Source organism: Haliotis rubra, unplaced genomic scaffold (assembly GCF_003918875.1).
Source record: "Haliotis rubra isolate DU_JTF1 unplaced genomic scaffold, ASM391887v1 Scf160, whole genome shotgun sequence".
Classification (NCBI taxonomy): domain Eukaryota; kingdom Metazoa; phylum Mollusca; class Gastropoda; order Lepetellida; family Haliotidae; genus Haliotis; species Haliotis rubra.
The window spans coordinates 1,326,222-1,350,394 of NW_025765559.1; the positions used below are offsets into that span (position 1 = coordinate 1,326,222).

Genomic DNA, 24,173 nt, shown 5'->3' on the forward strand with positions numbered 1-24,173 from the left:
ACGACTCTGAAATGTACATCTATAAGGATTGCATTCCAGCTATGTTTGGATAATTCAAACTATCAACATCTTGTCATATGAAACAAACAAATCATTAACATCTGTAAAGCTACAAACGTATCGAGTCATGAAAGGCTAGACCTAACTTATCCAGTATTTTACAGACCCTACCATGTAAAGTTGTTGGCTTTTGATTTTTGTAATAAGATCTCAGTTTGTGTTATGAATGTCAGAAAGCCCAGACTGTAACAGAAAATCTGTCTTTGCATGAACGGAGGCATCATGATTCAAGAAAGGACTTATCATTTTATAGTTTTCTGTCTTCTAGCAAAATTCCTCTCTAAAAATCCTCATATCAAGATATGAGGTGAGGTGACATGAGGGTTTACATCGTACTTGAGAATATTTCGCTCATATGAAGACGTGCATGCGTGTGTATGTGTGGCTGCTTGTACTAGCCCAGACTTAAGATGATTTATAGTGCTAGCTCATTTAGATACCATGAAGCCGTTAAGCATGAATATCACACTCAGACACATTATACTGACTCCGAGCCGACCAGTCCTTGTTGTACCCATAAATGACGAGCACCAGGCAGGGACCAACAAGTACCATATTTTAATGTATCAAGAAATGAAGAAAATCCTGGCTGTTGATATTAATGCCAGTGAGTGTGGTTTAACAGTGAGTGAGTTTAGTTTTATGCTGCTTTTAGCAATATTCCAGCAATATCACAGAGGGGACACCAGAAATGGGCTTCACATGTGGGGAATTGAACCCGGGTCTTCAGCCTGACGAGCAAACGCTGTAACGCTACCCCACCGCCCCTAGTGTGGTTTAACACAATGTGGCAGGAAAGCCTGAAGTGATGTAAATCATTGCCGTTTACCACTTAGGTGGAACCCACAAACATGGATACATTGCCTGTAAACCTAGACATGATCAGGTCGAATATGGTTAAATAACTTCAACAAATGTTTCTGGCTTGTTTAAGGGAGGTAACTCTTCACGGAGAATTGTGCCAATGACTGGGTCCCCAAGACTTTTGCAATAGAGGTGAAACGGTATACTGCGGTAATTTTGCCTTCGGTTCGGTATACTGTAATGCAATCCAAAAATCGGTATTTTCGTTTTTCGTACCGTCATTTCTATCTAGTCATAATATGACAGTCTTGTTCATTCAAATAACAAAGATTATGGTTATTTTTAATCCATGTTATCAAACAATGTTAGGTTTGGCTCTTCTTGTAAATTTTCTGCATTATGATCATATCTCATAAACTGAACAGAAACAGATCAAACCGAACCGAAGGCCTAGTACCGCAATACGTACTGTACCATGATAAGAGCATATAGTTTAACCCCTATTTTCCAACGGATGTCATAGAAATAAAAATCACTTATTAAATGGCAAAGTATTTAAGAAATTCTGAAAGAAAGCTTATTACATGATTCTTGTCAGATATTCCTAAAAATTCTCTAAAATAAACTATGCATTGTAACAGATTTGGTACTTCTAAAATTAAAGATTGTCTTTTCTGTAAATAAACTAGAATAAATTGGTCCAGCCTTTGGAATATTTCCAGTTTTAAAAATGATTTTACATATACATCTCTTTAAGTAGAATACATGTGAGCTCTTTCAACTCTGTGCCAATACATTAGGTTATATTGTAAACTTTCAACCAGAAATGAATCTGCAAATAATCATGATGGTAATATCAGTACCCTTGCAAAAACAGGAACAAAACCAACAAAACCTATAACCGCCAATCACCTATATGCAGACATATCACCACTGCCAGAATTGGTTTATCTATACCACACAAAGTATGTAGAGAGTTAGAATCTTAATTACTAGATTTTGTGCATTTTCATAGAACAGTAAATGCAATCGTTTCCCTATTTGGCATATGACAATGGTGCATGTGCCAACAGAATTTTTAATTTTAAGTTTTATGAAAAAGTATTTACTTCCTTATGTCCATCATGATAGGAGCAGTTTATAATGATTGTTTCCATCATCACCTAAAAAACCATGTCAATGGGACAAATGACAGGTGATGATGATTGACAGGTGACAGTGTCAGATCAAATGTGACAACCTGCTATAGATGTGCTATAGCAGAGTACACAGGCTTGTCAACCTGTGGTGTTGTAAATAGCAAAATACACCATGAGATTATATAACCAACACCATGAGATTATATAACCAAGTTCATTCACAGTTACTTCTATCACCTGCCAAATACATTCCCAGGTACATGTATCGCCTGCCAAAAAAGGGAAACGATTGCAAATGGATTTAGAGAAAACTGATGGTCAACCTACCAGACAATGATATGCAAGAGAGCATGTGACTGGCTCCCTAATGAGAAACCAACTACTAATAAGGTACAGGTCAGAGTTCCAGCAATTCTGCAAATGGAAAATCCTCATTATTGACAAAGGAAATTCCATGGCACGTGTGAAAAGATAACAAATCTGTTGATAATGTACTCAGAATATACATATGATACACCATTGATACCATCACCTAGCTGTGTGATAAAAAAGGCATTAAAACATCTTCTGTCTTGTGTTAGTCATTTGTCACATCTTGAAACGAACCGGGAGGACAATGATTACCTCTCACAGACTACTTGCTCAAGACTGGCTTTGCCATGGGTTGTCTCCCTTGACAGTTTAGCCACCAAGACTGGCTTTGAACTGATCCACTCTCATCGAACCGATTTACTCTCATCACCTCCAATGTTTATCTCTAACAATTGTTCATTTATCTTGGATGTTTCAACTCAAAAAACAGAAAGTAAGCTATTTTATTTAAGGATCATTTATCGTTTGTCAAGCTCAAATTGTCCACAAACAACATCCAGTTATTGACTATAAATATTAGCCATAGCGGCAATATCAATCTCTGCATAAAGACACTTAATATTACAAACGCTGTTGTCTCAGATGTAACAAAAATTGTACAAAATAAAATGTGCAGACTCATTCATGCATATGTCAAATTTCCATACATACACTTCTGTGGAAGAAGAAGATCTGTTTAAATTGTAATTGGGAACTCTCCTACATCTCTAAAACACAGCGTTCAAAATCAGTGGACAAATCATGAAAAGCCATGAACAAGTCACAAATTTATAACTCAATTCACACAAATTTGGGCACCATAACTGGCAACAACTATTCCAGAAACTGCTCTGATAAGCTCGTTTGTCTATGAAGCTGTCCCCTTTATTCTGCTAGGAAGTTGGACTAGGTAAAAGTGTGGATCTAACACCCATCATTTGTCGGTAAGGGATAATTTTATGATTGCTTCTAACTGCTCTTCTTCTTCTTTTCGACGTCTGACGGACTCTTCCGATTCCTTCTGTGACAATTCCAGGGCCAGACGCAGCTGCACTTCTTCATCATTCAGTGAGGAACGAGGCTGACTAATTTCCACAGGGCCACTGGGTTCAAGCCCAGAATTCTGTCTCAGGCTCTCCGCTATCGCTCTGCAGAGGGAAAACGTGTATCATTACCTACACTGTGCTATATATATGTCATTCTAACTTACTAGCAGATGTTTACAGTGCCCCAAATGTAATTTCAGTGAACCCAAGAGCATTATGATTGTGTGCCATTGGGACATCATGTCTTATGAGAGGGTGACTACTGAAGGCAGTTTTAATGTAGCAATAATTAAGTAATAATATTGAGTGAGTTGAGTTTTACGCTGCTTTTATCAATATTACAGCAATATCACAGCGGGGACACCAGAAACAGGCTTCACAGATTGTACCCATGTGGGGAATAAAATCTGGGTCTTCGGCATGATGAGCGAACACTTTAACCACTAGGCTACCCCACCGCACCAATGTAATAATAAATAGACTTACAATCCTGCATTTGCTTTCACATTTGTTTTGATTAATATCTGAATTTTGTTGGAAGAGACGTGCTGATGTCCATTCAAATCGCCACAGGTAACTGCGACATTGTTCATGCAACATTAAACAGTAATTACAAAAACACTCAGGACATTGAAGACATTGAGGACATTCATTACTACAACATCAATAGTATGGCAATAGTGTTTATCATCTATCATGGTGTTCCAGTACCACGGGCCACCATAAATGTTAACAATTCCAACTGACCATTAAAGCACTCCTGCCTATGGACAGTTGGTCGAGCTGGATGAATCAGTTCATCCCTATAGGCAGTGCTTACCTCTGTAGCAGGCGTTCCTCCTCCTCCCGAGCTGGACCTGTTGGGGGAGTTGTCTTGTTCAGGGCCTCCCAGAATGTCACCTTGGATAAGAGTCAGGGAGTGAGTAAGCTGAGTTTAACACTGATATGACTAGTATTTCATCAGTAACTCACTGAGTGTGTGTCTGTGGACGAACCACTAGGATCCTACTCTTAGCCAAATGATAACAATACATCTGCAGACCTAAAGGACTAGCAGTGCCTTTGATACATCTACAGACCACGGTCTAAAGTACTATCAGTGCCCCTGATACATCTACAGACCACGGTCTAAAGTACTAGCAGTGCCCCTGATACATCTACAGACCACGGTCTAAAGGACTAGCAGTGCCCCTGATACATCTACAGACCATGGTCTAAAGTACTAGCAGTGCCCCTGATACATCTACAGATCACGGTCTAAAGTACTAGCAGTGCCCTGATACATCTACAGATCATGGTCTAAAGGACTAGCAGTGCCCCTGATACATCTACAGACCACGGTCTAAAGTACTAGCAGTGCCCCTGATACATCTGCAGACCATGGTCTAAAGTACTATCAGTGCCCCTGATACATCTGCAGACCATGGTCTAAAGGAAGAGCAGTGCCCCTGATACATCTGCAGACCAGTCTAAAGGACTACAAGTGCCCCTGATACATCTGCAGACCAAGGTCTAAAGGACTATCAGTGCCTTTGATACATCTGCAGACCATGGTCTAAAGGACTAGCAGTGCCCCTGATACATCTGCAGACCATGGTCTAAAGGACTATCAGTGCCCTTGATACATCTGCAGACCATGGGCTAAAGGAAGAGCAGTGCCCCTGATACATCCGCAGACCACGGTCTAAAGGACTATCAGTGCCTTTGATACATCTGCAGACCATGGTCTAAAGGACTAGCAGTGCCCCTGATACATCTGCAGACCATGGTCTAAAGGACTAGCAGTGCCCTTGATACATCTGCAGACAACGGTCTAAAGGACTAGCAGTGCCCCTGATCAGTGTTCACGAATGGTGTTTCAAAGTCACAGGACATTGGGTCCTGTAAGTTTCAAATGTCTCTCTGACCCATTGAAAATGCACAGGACACAGGGAATAAAATTAAACACACATTTTAGATTTAATATTTCTTATAATTGACATTGAAATTATTAACAAACATAAGATTTATAAACAGCAAACAAGTGTCACATGTCATATAAAACAACTTCAGTCAAAGTCATTGTGAAATATACAGTCAGACACTGGGGCCGGCGGGTTGTAGACTTCTGTCTGACCGTTGGCGAATCTGCCGGATTTGTCAGATGGTCAGACGCTATTCGTGAACACTGCCCCTGATGCATCTGCAGACCATGGTCTAAAGGACTATCAGTGCCCTTGATACATCTGCAGACCACGGTCTAAAGGACGAGCAGTGCCCCTGATACATCTGCAGACCACAGTCTAAAGGACTAGTAGTGCTCCTGCTACATCTACAGACCATGGTCTATGGGACTAGCAGTGCCCCTGATACATCTACAGACCATGGTCTAAAGGACAAGTAGTGCCCCTGATACATCTGCAGGCCATGGTCTTAAGGAGTCAGCATACCTGATCATTCTCTGTGCCTGCCTCCATCAAGCTCTGCTGTATTGCAAACTGAAGGAGTTCATCATCTTCATCTCTCAGTCTTGAATGGTGGGCGTCACCTAAAGATATAGTTACCATGGTTACCACTCATCTTACATTTAGTAACTGAAACATTTTTTTCGTAAAACAATCTCACAAGAAATGAATATGTTTGGTCAATGGAAGGCAGTTTCCCTCTCCCCCTTCAGTGAGTGAGTTTAGTTTTACGCTGCACTCAGCAATATTCCAGCTATATGGCAGCGGTCTGTAAATAATCGAGTCTTGACCAGACAATCCAGTGATCAACAGCATGAGCATCGATATACGCAATTAGGAACCGATGACATGTGTCAACCAAGTCAGCGAGCCTGACCAACCGATCCCGTTAGTCGCCTCTTACGACAAGCATGGGCTACTGAAGATCAATATTCTAACCCGGATCTTCACTGGTCCTCTCCCTCAACAGACTGAAAACAGATGAACAACTAACCAAGTAGATACTACTATGTTCACACATGTTATAATGTGGTGTATCCTAAGGTGATTAATAGGGCCTGGAAGTCTCGTAAGGTGATACTTCCTATACTAAGCTGGTTCTTGGCTCGCGTTGACTTTACTAGACCGAACCAAGTGTACAACCATGCTTGTCTGTCACAACCATTGACAGTCATAATAGTTGGCTAATTTGGGGATGGTAAGATCGGAAATTCTTTATTCCTGCACAGATTATTGGTTTCTTACTGTTAATTGACAACCATGACACCATTTGAAAAGGTATGAAACGTTTGTCACCGGAAGTACTAAGGTTTAACGAAGTGCTGTGACCTACTTATGGGCCATATTGTCCCTACAATAGTCAGTGAACTCGTCAACAGTATTATGTGCTCACCTAGACGACCGTACCCTGGCGGTGGGGTAAAACAGTTATCGTCTACAACACACGCACTTTCCTCATCTTGGATGCAGGACACACCCTCCACCGATGACTCCATCTGCAAAGATGTTGCCGAATGTTATTCTGGCATTCAGGACATGGAACAGTGGAATCTCTGAAATAATACATAATGGTAAACAGTGGTAAAGTGTATTAAGATTAGACAGCCAACATCTCTGCTATAACCATATGCTTGTTGAGCTTCCAAATAAACTGTAATAAGTTAGTTTCCTTTCCAACAAAACATTTCAAAACTGTCTTTATTGAAGATAATTTCTTAGGAATAAATTTACTTACTAAAGACTTCATTTTATTATGTGAGAGCTCCCACAGCAGTAATTGTGGTTATGATATAACAGAGATCATGTGGTCAAAGGAGCTAGTTTTGTTGTATATATTATAGTTGATATGCTTGTATTGATCAATTCATCAGATATTCATTATGGGTATTAATAAAGCACTGGTTTCCTCACACTTGTGTATGCTGAAGGCGCTAACACATTTTTACCCCAGATAACAAAAGCAGCCTGTGAGGTGCTAGAAGGTTAACAGTCATATGACTTATCACACCGGGTACCCATTCACTGCTGGGTGAATAGAGGAAATTTATGAACAAACTCACTTGCCTAGGGTGAGACCACGAGTCACGTGTGCGTCGTTGTGGGACAAGACTGAAGTTCTAGAAACCCACACGAGTCAAGTCTATGCACAGGGCCACACACCACTACTGGTACTTTTGAAAAGGAAAACCCTCAAACCTAATACTTTTCCCCATGGTCACAAACCCACCATGATATCAAAGCAATGTCTGTAGCCTGTCAAGAAAAAACCCACTAACCTCTGGACTACCCTATCTGACCCTTATGGCGACATACATAGTGATTCAGTTCCTGTCTTACCAATCTTTGCTGGGAAGCCAGCTGGTATCTGCAGAGTGATGAAGTCTCGAAGCTTCTTAAAGTGGGCATTGCTAGCTGCCATCAGATCTATAATGGGCACCACTTGTTCCTGCAGGGATAGAGGGAATGTCTCGCACAACCACAAGGTGGCCTTGAACTTCTGGGTCTTTGTTGCCTGTTCGATTGGGCGACCGATGTCACGTTCCTCAAGGTCGATCATTTTATTGAAATATTCCTCTGGTGTGATGGAACAGGGATTATAAGACACTGATGATATCTGTGGAACAGAAGGAAACGATGATTAGTACTCTTGTATCCTGTAAAGCTCCTGGTATTCTGTTCAGGTGCCGAGTCCATTTCAAAATATACAATCTTGCGGCCTCTTCATTAGTAGTGTTCAAAAAACCCATGAAGATCCAGGTTAGAATTGAGCAACCTATGCTAGTCGTAAGAGGCAACTAACGGGATCGGGTGGTCGGGCTTGCTGTCCTGGTTGACACATGTCATTGTATTCATGCTGTTGATCACTGGCTTGTCTGGTCCAGACTTGATTATTTACAACCCATATAGTTGGAATATTGCTGCGCGTGGCATTAAAGTGAGTGAGAGAGTATGGTTTTACAGTGGGGGACACCAGAAATGGGCTTCACACATTGCGCACATGTGGAGAATCGAACCTGGGTCTTCGGCGTGACAAGCCAGTGCTTTACCCACAAGGCTAACCCACATCCCCAAGTGGCATCAAACAAACAAACAAATGTAGACAGATATTTCCCCCAGGCAGCTTGACCAGCAAGGAAAATCAACAGGAAAGATCTAGTTTCCAATGTTTTAACACTGGACTGAACAATAATAGTTAAAGTCAATACAATTGCCATAAAGCATCATCCGCTGATCATGAATCGTTGATCGGTTTAGAATAACTATTGCAAGTTTACAGCCACTTTGTTAAGACAGAAGATCATAGCCTTTATTTTATTAACCATATTTGCTAAGAATATCATTCAGACCATCAGACCTGCATGTTTGAAAAGATGACTGGTCAAGCAAAAAACATCATCAGGTCAGGGAGGTGGGTATTTTAAACACTCACATTAGACCATGTAGATTAGTGGGACAGCATCGCACCCATTCTTGTTGGTTTCCTGCTACAGTAGGTAATTTCTACATCCTGATCCACTTGGGATTTTCCTCCCACATTTCACTAATATGATGTGATGTGACCATTGATAACTACCAGCACTTTTCAAACTGGTGGTAAACCGGGGGCAGGGTATTGCTGTCTACAGAGTCTTGTCAATGAGTTACTCCATGTAGTTAGTATTGTTGACATATTTAGCCCTGTGTTTACTGGGTTATATTACCGTGGTGAGGTAGCCAAAGGGTTAAAGCGTTCGCTCGTCACGCCGAAGGCCCGGGTTTGATTACCTACATGGGTACAATGTGTGAAGCCCATTTCTGGTGTCCCTGTCTGAGATATTGCTAAAAGCAGGGTAAAACCCAACTCACTCACTCACTTATATTCAAGCTTCAGAAGACCATGTGAACTGAGGCTGAAAATGCCCCATTGATGCCACAGCAGGTGGTATCATGACAAAAGCTCACATGACACTCAGTTCAGGTGAGCTAAATATAATATAAAAAAATATTTCTACATTTTCAAGCCAGTCTGAGAATCTGTAAGAGGTTCTCAATATCATACCCATCAAAATTCCATTTCTCAGAAAGAGTTAAACACTCTAATTACAGGATAGGAGACATCCAGAAGACTATACAAGTTGCTTTATCTTACCCACATATCAGAATGTTTGTGTGACCAGGATAAAATACAATGTTAACTGCCAGGGATTGAAATATATTTCTGAGCGATTGAATAAATTCCTCATACACCATCAATCAAATCAATTTTATATTTATTTGGTAAGATAAACTCATTGTAGCGGTATCACTTCAGGTATATGTGGTTTTATGTGTCCTGCATTATGCTTTATGCTATCAGCCTTCTGCCTCACCTTGTGGTATAAAGATTAACAAAGACGCAAAACACCACATAAACTATTGTGATCATGGTACAACTTCTAGTGTTCTGGAGAGTTAAACTATAACCGCCCTAAAAAAATAGATAAACTTGCCAAACTGGCACTGGGCATTACATTTACCCCATTTGTTGCAGCCTGGGTTTTGGTGTGCTCCTCCGCTACTCCAAGAAAGGACTCCAAGGGCGTTTTATTGTTGCGTTTTGATTTCTCCTTGTCTTGTTGCGTGAGGTGCTCTGTACGTGTTTTAGTGACCAGTTCCACGTTGCTTGCACTGAACACCTGGAAGAAAGTAGGTCAGTGGCACACATACCTTACTGTTACCTGATAGAGATAAATATAGAGGTTTAATGCAGATTCCACATCATCATTTATTTTGCCTGAGTTTATTTTTGATATACAACACTCATAGTCACAATATGGCCGAAATACTGCCAATGTGACTTTCAATATTAACTCACTCACTCACTAATCATCATCATCATCATCTGAAAGACTGAAACTGAAATATATTGTGATGACTGAATTCATAACTCTTACAGATGTTTCAACTTCTCCATGGATAACTAAAACACAAATATCTACTATTGGAACAATCCCATGTGCTTGATGCTACTATAACACTATATCATATTCATATGTTTACCATAAACATTATAAAAAAATTACTCTGTTGGACACGGTAAGTGTGAGTTATAGTATCGGCTGTATGAAAGATCCACCCTGACCTCTATAGTAAATGAGATTTTATCAGTATCTATGTAGGTGGTGACTATGGGGGAGGTAACTCTGTTATAATGTTATAGTATGTGTATGAAAGATACTGACCTCTCAAATGAGATTTTATCAGTATCTATGTAGGTGGTGACTATGGGGGAGGTAACTCTGTTATAATGTTATAGTATGTGTATGAAAGATACTGACCTCTCAAATGAGATTTTCTCAGTATCTATGTAGGTGGTGACTATGGGGGAGGTAACTCTGTTATAATGTTATAGTATGTGTATGAAAGATACTGACCTCTCAAATGAGATTTTCTCAGTATCTATGTAGGTGGTGACTATGGGGGAAGTGAGTCTGTTATAAAGTTATTGTATGTGTATGAAAGATACTGACCTCTCAAATGAGATTTTCTCAGTATCTATGTAGGTGGTGACTATGGGGGAAGTGAGTCTGGCAGCGATGGCAGCCTCCGAGGGTCTCATGATAGAGGAGTCAGGCATGGACGGAGAGATCTTCATCGTCTCGCTGTACACCTCGCGCTGATCGTGATCTATCTCCATCACAGTCGCTCTGTCCCCTGTAGTCAGCAAACACTGGTGATATTGATAGTCACTACATCCCATTTTCATACAACAAAACACGAAACATTCATCTGAAGAAATAATAAGCTAACAAGAAAAATGCAATCTCTAAATCACTTGACAACTGTGGCATATTCTTTTATACATTCACCCAAATGCTACTTCTGTTAAAAAAAACCCTTTATTGACATTACCTATGTATTTTGTAACAAAAACACAATGGACAAACAATGTTAAAATGCAGTATTTTTGCCCAGCCATATTTCCTCATGTGAGTGAGGGAGTATGGTTTTACGCCGCTTTTAGCAATATTCCAGCAATATCACGGCAGGGGACACCAGAAATGGGCTTCACACATTGCACCCATCCTCATGTGAAGTCTGATCATGTCCCTGCAAGCTTACATCACCCACAACCCTTTCTGTCCCATGGTGTTACATACCTCCCCCCTTGAATATGTAGCTTCGGCTGCCCCGCTGCCAGTTCATGTTGTCGAAGCCCAACAGTGTGGTGTCGATACGGACATTGGAACCTGAAACACACAAGATTCAACACACATATTTACAAAACAGATTTATTAGATGATTGATTCCTGTTAAGAATCACAGACAGTGTGTCATTATGATGCATTTGCTTCAAGTAAAGTGAGTGAGTGAGTGAGCTTAGTTTCACACCTATTTTAGCAATATTCATGTAATATTATGGCGGGGTCCCCAGAAATGGGCTTCACACATTGTGCCCATGTGGGGAATCAAACCCGGGTCTTAATCGTGACGAGCAAATACCTTAACCATTAGGCTACCCCACCGGCTTCAAGTACAGGATATTAAATAAAACATTAATTTCTTTGAGAGGCATTTTAGAAGTTTGAAACAAGGAGAATTATACATTGCTGAGTATATACAATTAACAAGGTTGATGTACATAGGATATTATATACTTATCAAATATCCAATGTTCTCACAATGCAGCAATGTATATATTCTCCTTGCTTCAAATTGTTGTATCACTTGCTTGATAACGGAGTTAGTACCTACACCGAAACGTCGCACTCATTGCAACAAAGAAGTTGACTATCCATAGAACTTAGTTTTCCTTCTCATTAAAACATGTTTATGTGGAGGGGAAGATTTCCTAGGTGAGGTCACTGAATGCTTAGCAAGAAGATGTAAGTCATCATTATTGATTTGACTAATGAGTTAACATGACTACAAAGATGATTTGAACAGGAATTATAGCTGCTGAAATGTATTGATTCTTTTGCTTCAGAGTGCTCTTGACTGTAACTGTCATTTCAGACATGGGGTTTAAAGTTTTAGAGTGCATATTACCGGTAGTTCACAAGGTGCCCATCCAGATAATCATAAATAACTGCATTATATCTTCTCTTGTTGGATCCACAGAAATGTTGAGGCAGCTGAAGTTGATGCACTAAAACTAGGTCTGGTTAAAGGTGAGGTGAAATGGGGTTTAACGTCAAACTTAAGAATATTTCGCTCATATGACGATGTGCATGTGTGGGTATATGTGGCTGCTTGACTAGCCCAGACTTAAGCTGGTTTTATAGTGCTAGCTCACTAAGATACCATGCCGCAGTTAAGCATGAACACACCACTCAGACACATTATACTGACTCCGAGCCGACCAGTCCTTGTTGTACCCAGTAATGCCGAGAGCCAGGCAGGGACCAACAAGTACCATATTTTAACGTCTTTTGGAATGACATGGCTGGGGATCGAACCCGCGACCTTCCGCCTCTGGGCGGACGCTTTAACCACTACACCACGAAGGTGATCTAGGTCTGGTTAAAACAAACAGGTACCATGACTGTGACTTACCACTCTTCCACACCCTGTATGTGTCACTAGGGCACATGCGAGAGATCAGGGGGACTGGAACAAACAAACCAAAATATCAGCATGGTTCACATAGTCAAATAGTAACTAAGAAAAAAATATATATTAAATTCGAACTAACCTGTAGAGGTTTCAGATTCTTTGAATATATTCCTCCTTGGGGTACTTATAACCATTTAAATGTCCATCTAAAATCCCTACGACAGTTGTAACAATATTTGAATAAAATATTTACAAAACAAAAACTACGTTTTGTGAGACCACCCTTACAGGGCCCTAACGGCCCCTACAGCCAAGAGCAGGTAACTCTAGACTATAACCTCGTACCTCACTTTCCATGCTGAACGAAATCAGACAGAATGTGGGGGTGGGCGGAGCCGTACCCCAAGGAGGAATATATTCAAAGAATCTGAAACCTCTACAGGTTAGATCGATTCTTTTTTATATATTCCTCCTTGGGGTACTTATAAGCATAAGACAGACTCCTAAAGACGGAGCTAAGGAGTGGCATTCTGTCACATAACACACACACACACACACACACACACACACACACACACCACTCTAAAAATAGCAGGAAAAAGCTCACTTACCCGGTCACGTGTCCACCATAGCCAATCAGGCGGGGGCATGAGCCAGGGTCAGGGTCGAACACATTATAATTACAATGCGAAACCTCGCTAATGTAAACAGCCGAGATAAACCCCCCCTCCCTCACGTAATCAATCGGAAGTGAAGATAAGGGAATCCCGCAATAAGCCCCAAGAAACAAAATGCCGTAATACTTCTATTAAGCAAAGGTTTCCAAGGCAAATAAGTCTAGAGCAGAACGGAGTAATGCAAAAGACATGGGGATAAAAACCATCACCACATAAAAACCCGTCACCAAGGGAATAGGTAAAAGTTTTTAAAAACCCAACACCAGTTAAAATCGGCAGATAATGGTTCATGTCATAAAATCCTCGAAAGCTCAAGAGGTGGAACCATGCCCACTGGAGAGAACTGACTGACCGAACCGAGCACGTTCACTGGAGAGTCTTTCAAGTTGGTAATGACAGATGAACATACTCGGTCGGCTCCAAATAGCCGCGGAGCAGATCTCCTCAATGGGCAGGGCTGCAGCGTAAGCTTTCGATGTAGCAACTGCCCTAACCGAATGAGCTTTCAAACCTACAGGCGGGATACGACCTGTGTGAGTATAGCTCATATGTATGGCAGAGACAAGCCACCTAGATATGGTTTGCTTGGTCGCCGGAAGACCAGCCTTGACCCCGCCATAACAACAAAACAATTGGTTATCCTTACAGATACCCCTTGTTCGCTTGATATAAGCCTTAAGGGTCTTACGGACATCTAAGATGTGAGCACGTCATAGAGAGGTACCGGACAGGGAAGGCTGAGTGAAAGCCGGGAGCTCAATAGGCGCTGTCACATGAAAGGGACTATCTTTCTTAGGGCGGTAAGTATCAGGCAGCCGTATGCTAACTCTGTCTTGGTGAAAAACAGTGAGCGCGGGATCGGCCGACATTGCGTGAATATCGCCTACCCGCCTGCCTGAAGTTACCGCCACAAGAAAAGCCGTCTTCCACGATAACAGCTGGAGGGAAAGAGCCGACAGATTGTGAAATAGTGGACCCAGATATCACCCCCCGACCGAAGCAAATTGCTGTAAAACAGCCTATCCACCCGCCTGGACTTAATAGTCTTAGGGGTAAAAATAGCACACGCTGGAAAACCCGTCTCCTCATGATCAGCCTCCATCAGGCATCGCAAGCACACCTCGTGAGTGTCCCTCACGGGTATAGCAGCGAGGCACGAAGTACAGGATTTAAACTGCAACAAGTGATAAAAACCGTGCAGTAACCTACCCATACATACATATATATATGAAAAAACACGCATGGGCGACCACAACTAATGCGATAATGTAAGCATGAAGTTGATAATAACAAGTAAGACACACTGCAACATAACTAACAATTACGACTGATAGCATATATAAAGAAAATGCTAGCAGCGTAAACAACGCCCCACATGTAATAACATACAAATAAAACACTATAACCACACTAAACATTGCAAACCACATGGGAAGCCAATGAACAATGAGGATAGCGAAGGGACCTGTCCGCCATCTTGACACGCACCTGGCGAGCCGACAGTGACAGGTACCAAGTTACAACCAAAAAGATGAATGAAAATATTCAGAACAAATCTCCAAATCGCCCATGCAGGGAAAAACAAGAACCATACATACAGTAGCTATTTCTGAAACACTCATAGTCGCTTAGGGAAATTTAACTTCGTCGAAGTGGACTGACGTCTAGCCGGTGAAAGTGAGGTACGAGGTTATAGTCTAGAGTTACCTGCTCTTGGCTGTAGGGGGCCGTAGGGCCCTGTAAGGGTGGTCTCACAAGACAAAACGTAGTTTTTGTTTTGTAAATATTTTATTCAAATATTGTTACAACTGTCGTAGGGATTTTAAATGGACATTTAAAATAAGTACCCCAAGGAGGAATATATAAAAAAGAATCCAGTTGCCTGAAATTAGGAGAGAAGATCTATTACTTCCTTGGGGAAGAACTGACAAGATGGAAGTTTCAGCATGTTATGGAGTAATGGAAAAGGACCAAAGTGACCATGTTGATAAATTTCTCACAAACATGTTGATAAATGAAATACACAATGCCATTTAGAAATTGGTCAAATGTAACACGTTATATTTGGGATTACACTTTCTAAGTAAAGTACAGATTCTAGTACTTTTGTTGGGTTGAGTCCCTGAGGTTGTGGGTTTGAATCCCAGGTGGGACTCAACCCAACGTACTTTTGTTGGGTTGAATCTGTACTTTATTGAGAAAGTGTAATCCCAAATATAACATGTGCTACATGTTGATGAAGTATCACAATCTGAAGCAATCTTTGATATAAAGTGACATCACTCTGTGGTTTGTAGATAACCAGGTCAGACAGACTATGGGGACCTACTCTGCCTCTCAGTTCATACAGTCTGCACAGGTTTTGAGCTGATCTTGAAAATGGGGAGCTACTTATGACAGGTATTGTGTGACGAAAACTATTATCATAAAGAACATTTGTTTGCTGTTTTAAGCCTCACTAGCAGTCTGTAAATAATCATTCATCAACATGCTTGTGACATAAATCACACTGTATTAGACACTCCAGTGATCAACAGCATGAGCACCGATCTACGCAATTGGGATATGATGACATGTGTCAACCAAGTCAGCGAGTCTGACCACACAATCCCATTAGTTGCCTCTTATGACAAGCATGCGTTCTGAAACTCATCTTCACGGTCTAGTTAGAAAGGCGTTTACATCCCTATATTCATACATAAGGGGCACATACAGAGTCATTACATTCTGAGATTGAGATGTCACTTACCCCAGCTGGCAAACTCCCACTTCATTTCAACGTAGAAGTCGGGGGACTGAAAAATATGGATAGCAATTATTATTAAGAGAAAACATATTTAACCAACCAATCCACATGCTTAGAAGTGATCCTTACAATGATACCAGTTTGATCCCTGCAATGGAGCGTTTGTAACATTACGACCAGTCATAACTCTATAGTTTACCATAGGCTTACGAACGCTTTGTGGACTGGGACCCAGGTACGTAAATAATTGAGTTTTTATGTGTTGAATAAGGCAAGTTCAGATGTCCCAGTATCACTTTCAGCACTATACCCATGGATCTTAACTCCTACACTTCAGATTTCCTCCCACGCCATGACACACCGTTCGATCATGGTCACCTGACAACCGTGATCATGTTTTAGTGAAACACAAAACTTCATCATTATCAAAATTTTCAGAAAACAAATTTACCTTGTGTAAAGTTTTAATAAGTGACTCTTTCTGCCAATTTTTTTACCTTATTACAAAACAAATAAAAGTCTTGAAAGCCTTATTTAAATCAGCCAAATGCAAACTTATGTCAAATTGCAATATTTTCTCAATACATCTTGTATCATTTCCGAAAATTTTTAAATTTCCAAAACAGTCACAAAAGAATACAAATTCTGACATACGAAGGCCCATGTATACAACTTCATGTATACATATCTTCAACAATTTCAATGGAGCATGACGGAAAATCACACATTTCAAACATAAAAAAACATTTTTAAAAAAAACAAAGATAAAAAATCAGCTAATATATAAACTATAAAAGGAAAGTGACAAAATTGAATCCATAGATGGATAAAATTACCAGCAATTTTCAAATTACAAACATATAAATAAATCAATAGTCAAAAATGGTTCATCTCATATAACGCAGATTCATGATAAAAATTATTGACACAATATGGCAGCATTTATAATATTGTTTGAACATGGTGGAAGGTCAAACATTTCCTAAGCCTATCAGGGGATTAGTTTCTATGTCTGTCAGCTGGTAGGTTTATTGATTTCTAGTCTCTCTCCGGGAACTGACACTATAACTTGAATCATAGTGACATGATAAGAGGATTTTCACAGACACAGCATCTGGGTGTGGTCCAGCGCATTAGCACTGTTAATTTCCATGTGCCAGCACCAGTGTGAAAGCATAAGTGAAGTGATTAGAGTTGGACTATCTGGTACAACTGAAGCATATGTCCTGGTTATCTGGATTTGTTTTGTTGGTATATTTGGTGTTTAACGCCACACTTAGCTATAGTCCAGCTATAAGGAGGCGATCTGTAAATAATCAGTTCTGGACCAGACAATCCAGTGATTAACAGCATGAGCATTGATCTATGCAGTTGGGATATGATTACATGTGTCAACCAAGTCAGTGCGTCTGACAACCCGATCCCTTTATTTGCCTCTTACGACAAGCATGGGTTGCTGAAGACCAATTCTAATCTGGATCTTCACAGGTTCTGGTTATTTGGAAACATAATTAGTTCTTGGTATCAGTAAACAGCTATGTCTGGGAAATTCGCAGCTGTGTAGGTACAAAATATCATTATGTCTATGCACACCAGTAGTCAACATCCTCCTCATAAATAATGGCCTGCAATCCTAAACAGTTGTTCTGGCCACCCAATCTACAACTACCGGACCAACTAGAGGTGATTGGATGCCCATGGGAACTCACCTCCTTGAGTTTCTGCAGCAGCTCAGGTACACCAACAGTCCTCTTTGTGTACCTCTGGTAGTCCCTGTGCTGGAGAATCATCTGAACCAGCTCAGGGTCACCTGTGCTCACTGACTCATGGAGAACTAAAACACACAACAGCAGTTCAGACAACACAGGTTTAGACAAAGTAGTTCAGACAACAGCAGTTTAGACAAAAGTAGTTCAGACAAAAGTAGTTCAGACAACAGTAGTTCAGACAACAGCAGTTCTGACAATACAGGTTCAGACAACAGCAGTTTAGACAAAAGTAGTTCAGACAACAGTAGTACAGACAACACAGGTTCAGACAACAGCAGTTCTGACAACACAGGTTCAGACAACAGTAGTTCGGACAACACAGGTTTAGACAACAGCAGTTCAGACAACACAGGTTTAGACAACAGCATTTCAGACAACAGTAGTTCAGACAACAGCAGTTCAGACAAGACAGGTTTAGGCAAAAGTGTTCAGACAACATAGGTTTAGACAACAGTAGTTAAGACAAGACAGGTTTAGACAACAGTAGTTCAGTAGTTCACACAACACAGGTTTAGGCAACAGCAGTTCAGACATCACAGGTTTAGACAACAGTAGTTCACACAACACAGGTTTAGTCAAAAGTAGTTCACACAACACAGGTTTAGACAACAGCAGTTCAGACATCACAGGTTTAGACAACAGTAGTGCAGACAACACAGGTTTAGACAACAGCAGTTCAGACATCACAGGTTTAGACAACAGTAGTGCAGACAACACAGGTTTAGACAACAGTAGTGCAGACAACACAGGTTTAGACTACAGCAGTTCAGACAACACAGGTTTAGACAACAGTAGTGTAGACATCACAGGTTTAGACAACAGTAGTGCAGACAACACAGGTTTAGACTACAGCAGTTCAGACAACAGTATAGTTTGGCATGAAATGCACGTGGACCCGTTTTTTTGTAAATATCTCTTCATCCAATGACCCAATCGATCTCAAACTGTGCAAGTGGATGTTTTGTCAGACAACCTAATCACATTGTAAATCACCGATTTTATGCATTTGTATTAAAGAATCTGTCTATGTAACTGTCAACAAAATAAACAGCAGAACGCAAACTGCTTGCAGAGGGAGGGAGCCAATGACCTGTAACAGTGGCAGTGTTGGGTCATAAAGGTCATCGTTCGTCAATGTAGGTCAGCTATGCACGTGACAGGTATGAAGAGGTGTTCATTTCTAGCAAATAGCCGGCGAATGACATCTCTGATGACCCTGATGTCAAAAGAATCTAACTTTGGATGCCTACCTTTTTGTACAAGGTTTTGTTTATTGGTTGTTGGTTTATTTTTCACAATTTTTAGCACGATGTTCTTTTCATGCCAGGAGCAAAAGTTGTACGCTTCATGTAATCCGACACCTTATAAATCGGGTTTGCTACGCTTGCTCTCTTTTTAAAAAAATTCAACACATTTCTAATTAAACGCTTAGCATCATCTGAATAAACTTTCATGATGACAGCTAGAAGTAGTCAATGTGAATGATCCAAGCGGTCTATCACTGTGCAGTGCACAGGTAACTATCATGAACTGCACGTGCATTTACCTTTATGACCCAACACTGCCACTGTTACAGGTCATTGGCTCCCTCCCTCTGCAAGCAGTCTGCGGTCTGCTGTTTATTTTGTTGACAGTTACATAGACAGATTCTTTAATACAAATGCATAAAATCGGTGATTTACAATGTGATTAGGTTGTCTGACAAAACATCCACTTGCACAGTTTGAGATCGATTGGGTCATTGGATGAAGAGATATTTACAAAAAAACGGGTCAACATGCATTTCATGCCAAACTATAGTTCAGACAACAGCAGTTCAGACAACACAGGTTTAGACAAAAGTAGTTCAGACAACATAGGTTTAGACAACAGTAGTTCAGACAAGACAGGTTTAGACAACAGCAGTTCAGACATCACAGGTTTAGACAACAGTAGTTCACACAACACAGGTTTAGACAACAGTAGTTCACACAACACAGGTTTAGACAAAAAGTAGTTCAGACAACATAGGTTTAGACAACAGTAGTTCACACAACACAGGTTTAGACAACGGTAGTTCAGACATCACAGGTCTAGACAACAGTAGTTCACAACACAGGTTTAGACAAAAGTAGTTCACACAACACAGGTTTAGACAACAGCAGTTCAGACAACAGTAGTTCAGACAACAGCAGTTCAGACAAGACAGGTTTAGGCAAAAGTGTTCAGACAACATAGGTTTAGACAACAGTAGTTCAGACAAGACAGGTTTAGGCAACAGCAGTTCAGACATCACAGGTTTAGACAACAGTAGTTCACACAACACAGGTTTAGACAACAGTAGTTCAGACAACACAGGTTTAGACAACAGTAGTTCACACAACACAGGTTTAGACAACAGTAGTTCAGACAACACAGGTTTAGACAACAGTAGTGCAGACAACACAGGTTTAGACAACAGTAGTGCAGACAACACAGGTTTAGACAACAGTAGTTCAGACAACACAGGTTTAGACAACAGTAGTTCAGACAACACAGGTTTAGACAACGGTAGTTCAGACAACACAGGTTCAGACAACAGTAGTTCAGACAACACAGGTTTAGACAACAGGAGTTGATTCACAGCTTCAGCAATAGTAATGAACACAAATCTAGTATAGATTTCAACCAATTTATTCTCTCAATGAAATATATATTCCAGTAAATGTGCTGGTACCTTCAGCGAGATAGTGATCAACATCTGTGTATATCGGTGTTATATAGTTAAGATTAGCCTTTCAAGTATCAAAGTTCGGGGGGAAAAATGCAACAAAACAAAATATGCAAAGGTGATTTAGTGATGACAGCAGTGACATCAAAAGACAAATCCAAGCCAAGGTAATACCTTTCCATCAGCCTATAAAACGTTCATCAACTAGAATCACACACAGCCATCAATCATCTCTATCATCATTGTTCATGTACATCACTATCATCATTTTATCAGGCTACATTTGTGGCCTCACTGTTTTCTTTTTTGTTAATCCCTGTATATATATATGCAACCTCAACTCTAATACCATGTCCTATCCAATTGCTGATCACTTGCTTGCTAAACTGCTAAAGGTACTACCACATGTACTGAAACTCCTATTGAGTGAGTGAGATTAGTTTTACGCCACACTCAGCACTATTCCAGCTATATGACGGCGGTCTGTAAATAATCAGTTCTGGACCAGACAATCCAGTGATCAACAGCATGAGCATCGATCTACGCAATTGGGAACCGATGACGTGTCAACCAAGTCAGCGAGCCTGACCACCTAGTGCCGTTAGTCGCCTCTTATGACAAGCACTAGGTTACTGAAGATCAATGTTCTTCATGGGTCGTAACCCTGTCTTCAGGGTCGAAACTCCTGTTGAAACAGTAAAGTAGCGGAAATGCAGAAGTCAGTCAGCCTCCACTGACACGATAGATTCTACAGTGCTACTAAAAGAGACAATGGTGTTCATGTACTGTCCTAATATCACTTTTTTAACAAGACATGATCAAACCTTGTTATTATAAGGATTCAGGGTTTCAGATTGATTCATTTTCTAATCCATTGACTGATATACCAAAAAGTCCCAAAGAATCTACTTTAAACAGTTATCACAGTTCTGGTATAGAAGAATGTCATGTGAAATATTGATAAAATCTTGTATTCTTCGTTCGTTTGCTGCTTAATGCTGAACTTAACAGTAATTTGCATCATAAACATTGATCTTGGCAGTTGGGATTAAAATGAAACACATCAACCAATTCAGTGAGCATGACCACCTGAACCCATCATTCTCCTCTTACGACAAACATTGGTAGCAAGCGACCAGTTCTACCATGGATCATCGTTAAATTTTTAAATGACCTTGTAAATTTGTTAGTAAATCTGGAAGACAACATGTGTAGTGCATAGATTTGTACAGACAAGACTTTTGGCTTCATAAATGCATAAACAGAGCTCCAGATAAGATTTAGCTCATGTGGGTACCGTACCCACTGTATTTTTTGGGAGTGGGTATTATGAATGTTGAGTGGGTATTTCATTTTCCGTTACCCACTGCTTTCATTAAAAATCCCTCATCCTATACTGACAGTACAACACCAGTCCTATACTAACAGTACAACTTGATAGCAATCCATGTCTTTTTCATTACGCAAGCGATTTTTATAAATATATTCCGTACGCATTTGTTTTAAACATTTTGCGTATCTAACATTTTAAATGCGTAATTGGTACGCAACAATTATTTTTCAATGCGTAATTGGAAATTTTCTATGCGTATTTTACCGCAAGTTATCTGGGCCTCTGCATAAATATGATTAAGGTGTCCCAAATACAATATTGCCTGGCTTACATCATATTTATGCTGAAATGGATGACTAACAGGAAAATGACAGTTTCAAAGGTCATCCTTACATGTAGCACTTTTGAACATGCTATGTTTGGTCTAAAAATATGGCTGTAACATGGTTGCAAGTTTATTAACAAGTCAGTCAATTTACATTTCAATTTACTTTGAAAACAAAAGAATTAACACTTGTGATGGTTGCACAAGTGGGAGATAAGGACACAGCAGGGTTTTCAGCTACTGCAGATCAATTCATTTTGACTGATCCTTACAATGTAGGCTATAGTTTTTTAAAGTGGTCATCACATGGCCTGGCTTTAACACGTCCTGACTGTACCTTGCATTACATTATTCCATGCTTAATAATTCAAGTACAGATTTCATCCTAAAGGTAATTTTCTTGTTAGAGATCTAGTAGCTTCGACAATTTTTTAAAATGTTACTTATCTTTATCAAAACTGAACATTTTTCTTAAACACTAAAACAATTTGTGACAAACCTTGCCTACAGGAAAACATAAAATGCCGTTGCATCACCTCTTAAAACATCTTGTAAGCCTATTTGTTGATTAATGCAGAACTATTGTCTCTGCTCAATAAGAATGTTCATAGAAAGTCAGTGTAGTACTGACAAAAATGAGTTATAAACATGTATGAGTTATAAACATACGGTGTGCTCATTCCGAGGTCTGTGTTCTGTTTTTAAATACATACCTGACCAGTATTTGAGATTTTCAGAATTGGCGTCAGCTCCATGTCTCAGCAAAACACGAGCACTTTCAATGTGCCCTAGGGTCACTGCTAGCTGCAGAGGAGCTCTACCCCTAGGGTCCAACAACTCCTTATCATGCTGCAAAAATGATAATTTACTCAGATTTTACCATGTTCACACCATGTACACCTGCAGATCCATTGTTTGAATTGTAAATAAACATTGGCATATAATGTTTGCTAATAATAACAATCAACCATAAACCAAAACTATTTGTATGCACCAAAGTAGAGACATGCCTGTACCTCATTCAAGGAAGTTTGGACTTTTGATGCTTCTGAACATAATTATTGATGTTGGGTGGTGTAGAGGAGGGGAAGCATGAAATAACCATTGTCAGGTCACAGAAAAAATACAAGTGAATATGATTCTTAATTATCCTTTACATACATATCTTGAGACAAATTCATTGTTTTTATACGCAAGTTAACCCACCTCTGTTCGCAAACAAAAGATAATTTCAAAGAGGTAAAAGTGAACAAAATTAAATTAACACATTTACTATCCGTTTGAAGGATGTTTACTAGACACCTGTACTGAATCTAACCACTATGAGGATATAACCAAACAACATAATCTTAGACAACAACAGTGAACGCTGTTCATCATGATAATTTTTTCACACGCCATCTAGGCCTAGTCCTAATTACTAACCGTTTTCTTTGCTAACTCGCGGTCAAGGTTTTCATAATCATTGTGCCATACAAGCCAGTGTATGGGGAACTCTTCAGATAATGTCTTAGAGGTCATGCTTCAGTCAGAAGTATTTTGACAGATCATTACGCTCGCCGACACCCAAAACTAGGAAATGCATTCTACTTCATTCTGACTCATTTGCAATTTCGGAAGTGACCTACTTTACGGCAGTCGCAAAAGAGACGCAGACGTTTACGATATTTTGTCATTGATAACAGAAACAAATGATAGACATTGTGGGGCGATAAACTCTTTAATGAAATGTGAAAGGAATGATATCAAAGCGACATCTTAAAGGAATTATGTTTT

The 24,173-nt window shown here is 40.1% G+C and overlaps 1 protein-coding gene across 1 annotated transcript; it reads right to left on the bottom strand.

Annotated features, from left to right (window-relative positions):
* Positions 1–1,334: 1,334 nt before the first annotated feature.
* LOC124271429 (ankyrin repeat domain-containing protein 13D-like) lies at positions 1,335–24,001 on the bottom strand. Its single transcript, XM_046706581.1, is given in 14 exon segments — positions 1,335–3,502; positions 4,221–4,300; positions 5,830–5,927; positions 6,737–6,839; positions 6,841–6,896; positions 7,681–7,957; positions 9,840–9,998; positions 10,829–11,016; positions 11,463–11,552; positions 12,859–12,912; positions 16,285–16,330; positions 17,991–18,115; positions 23,111–23,246; positions 23,823–24,001. Coding segments are annotated over 14 exon segments (1,722 nt in total). The 5' UTR covers positions 23,919–24,001; the 3' UTR covers positions 1,335–3,288.
* Between the last annotated feature and the right edge of the window lie 172 nt (positions 24,002–24,173).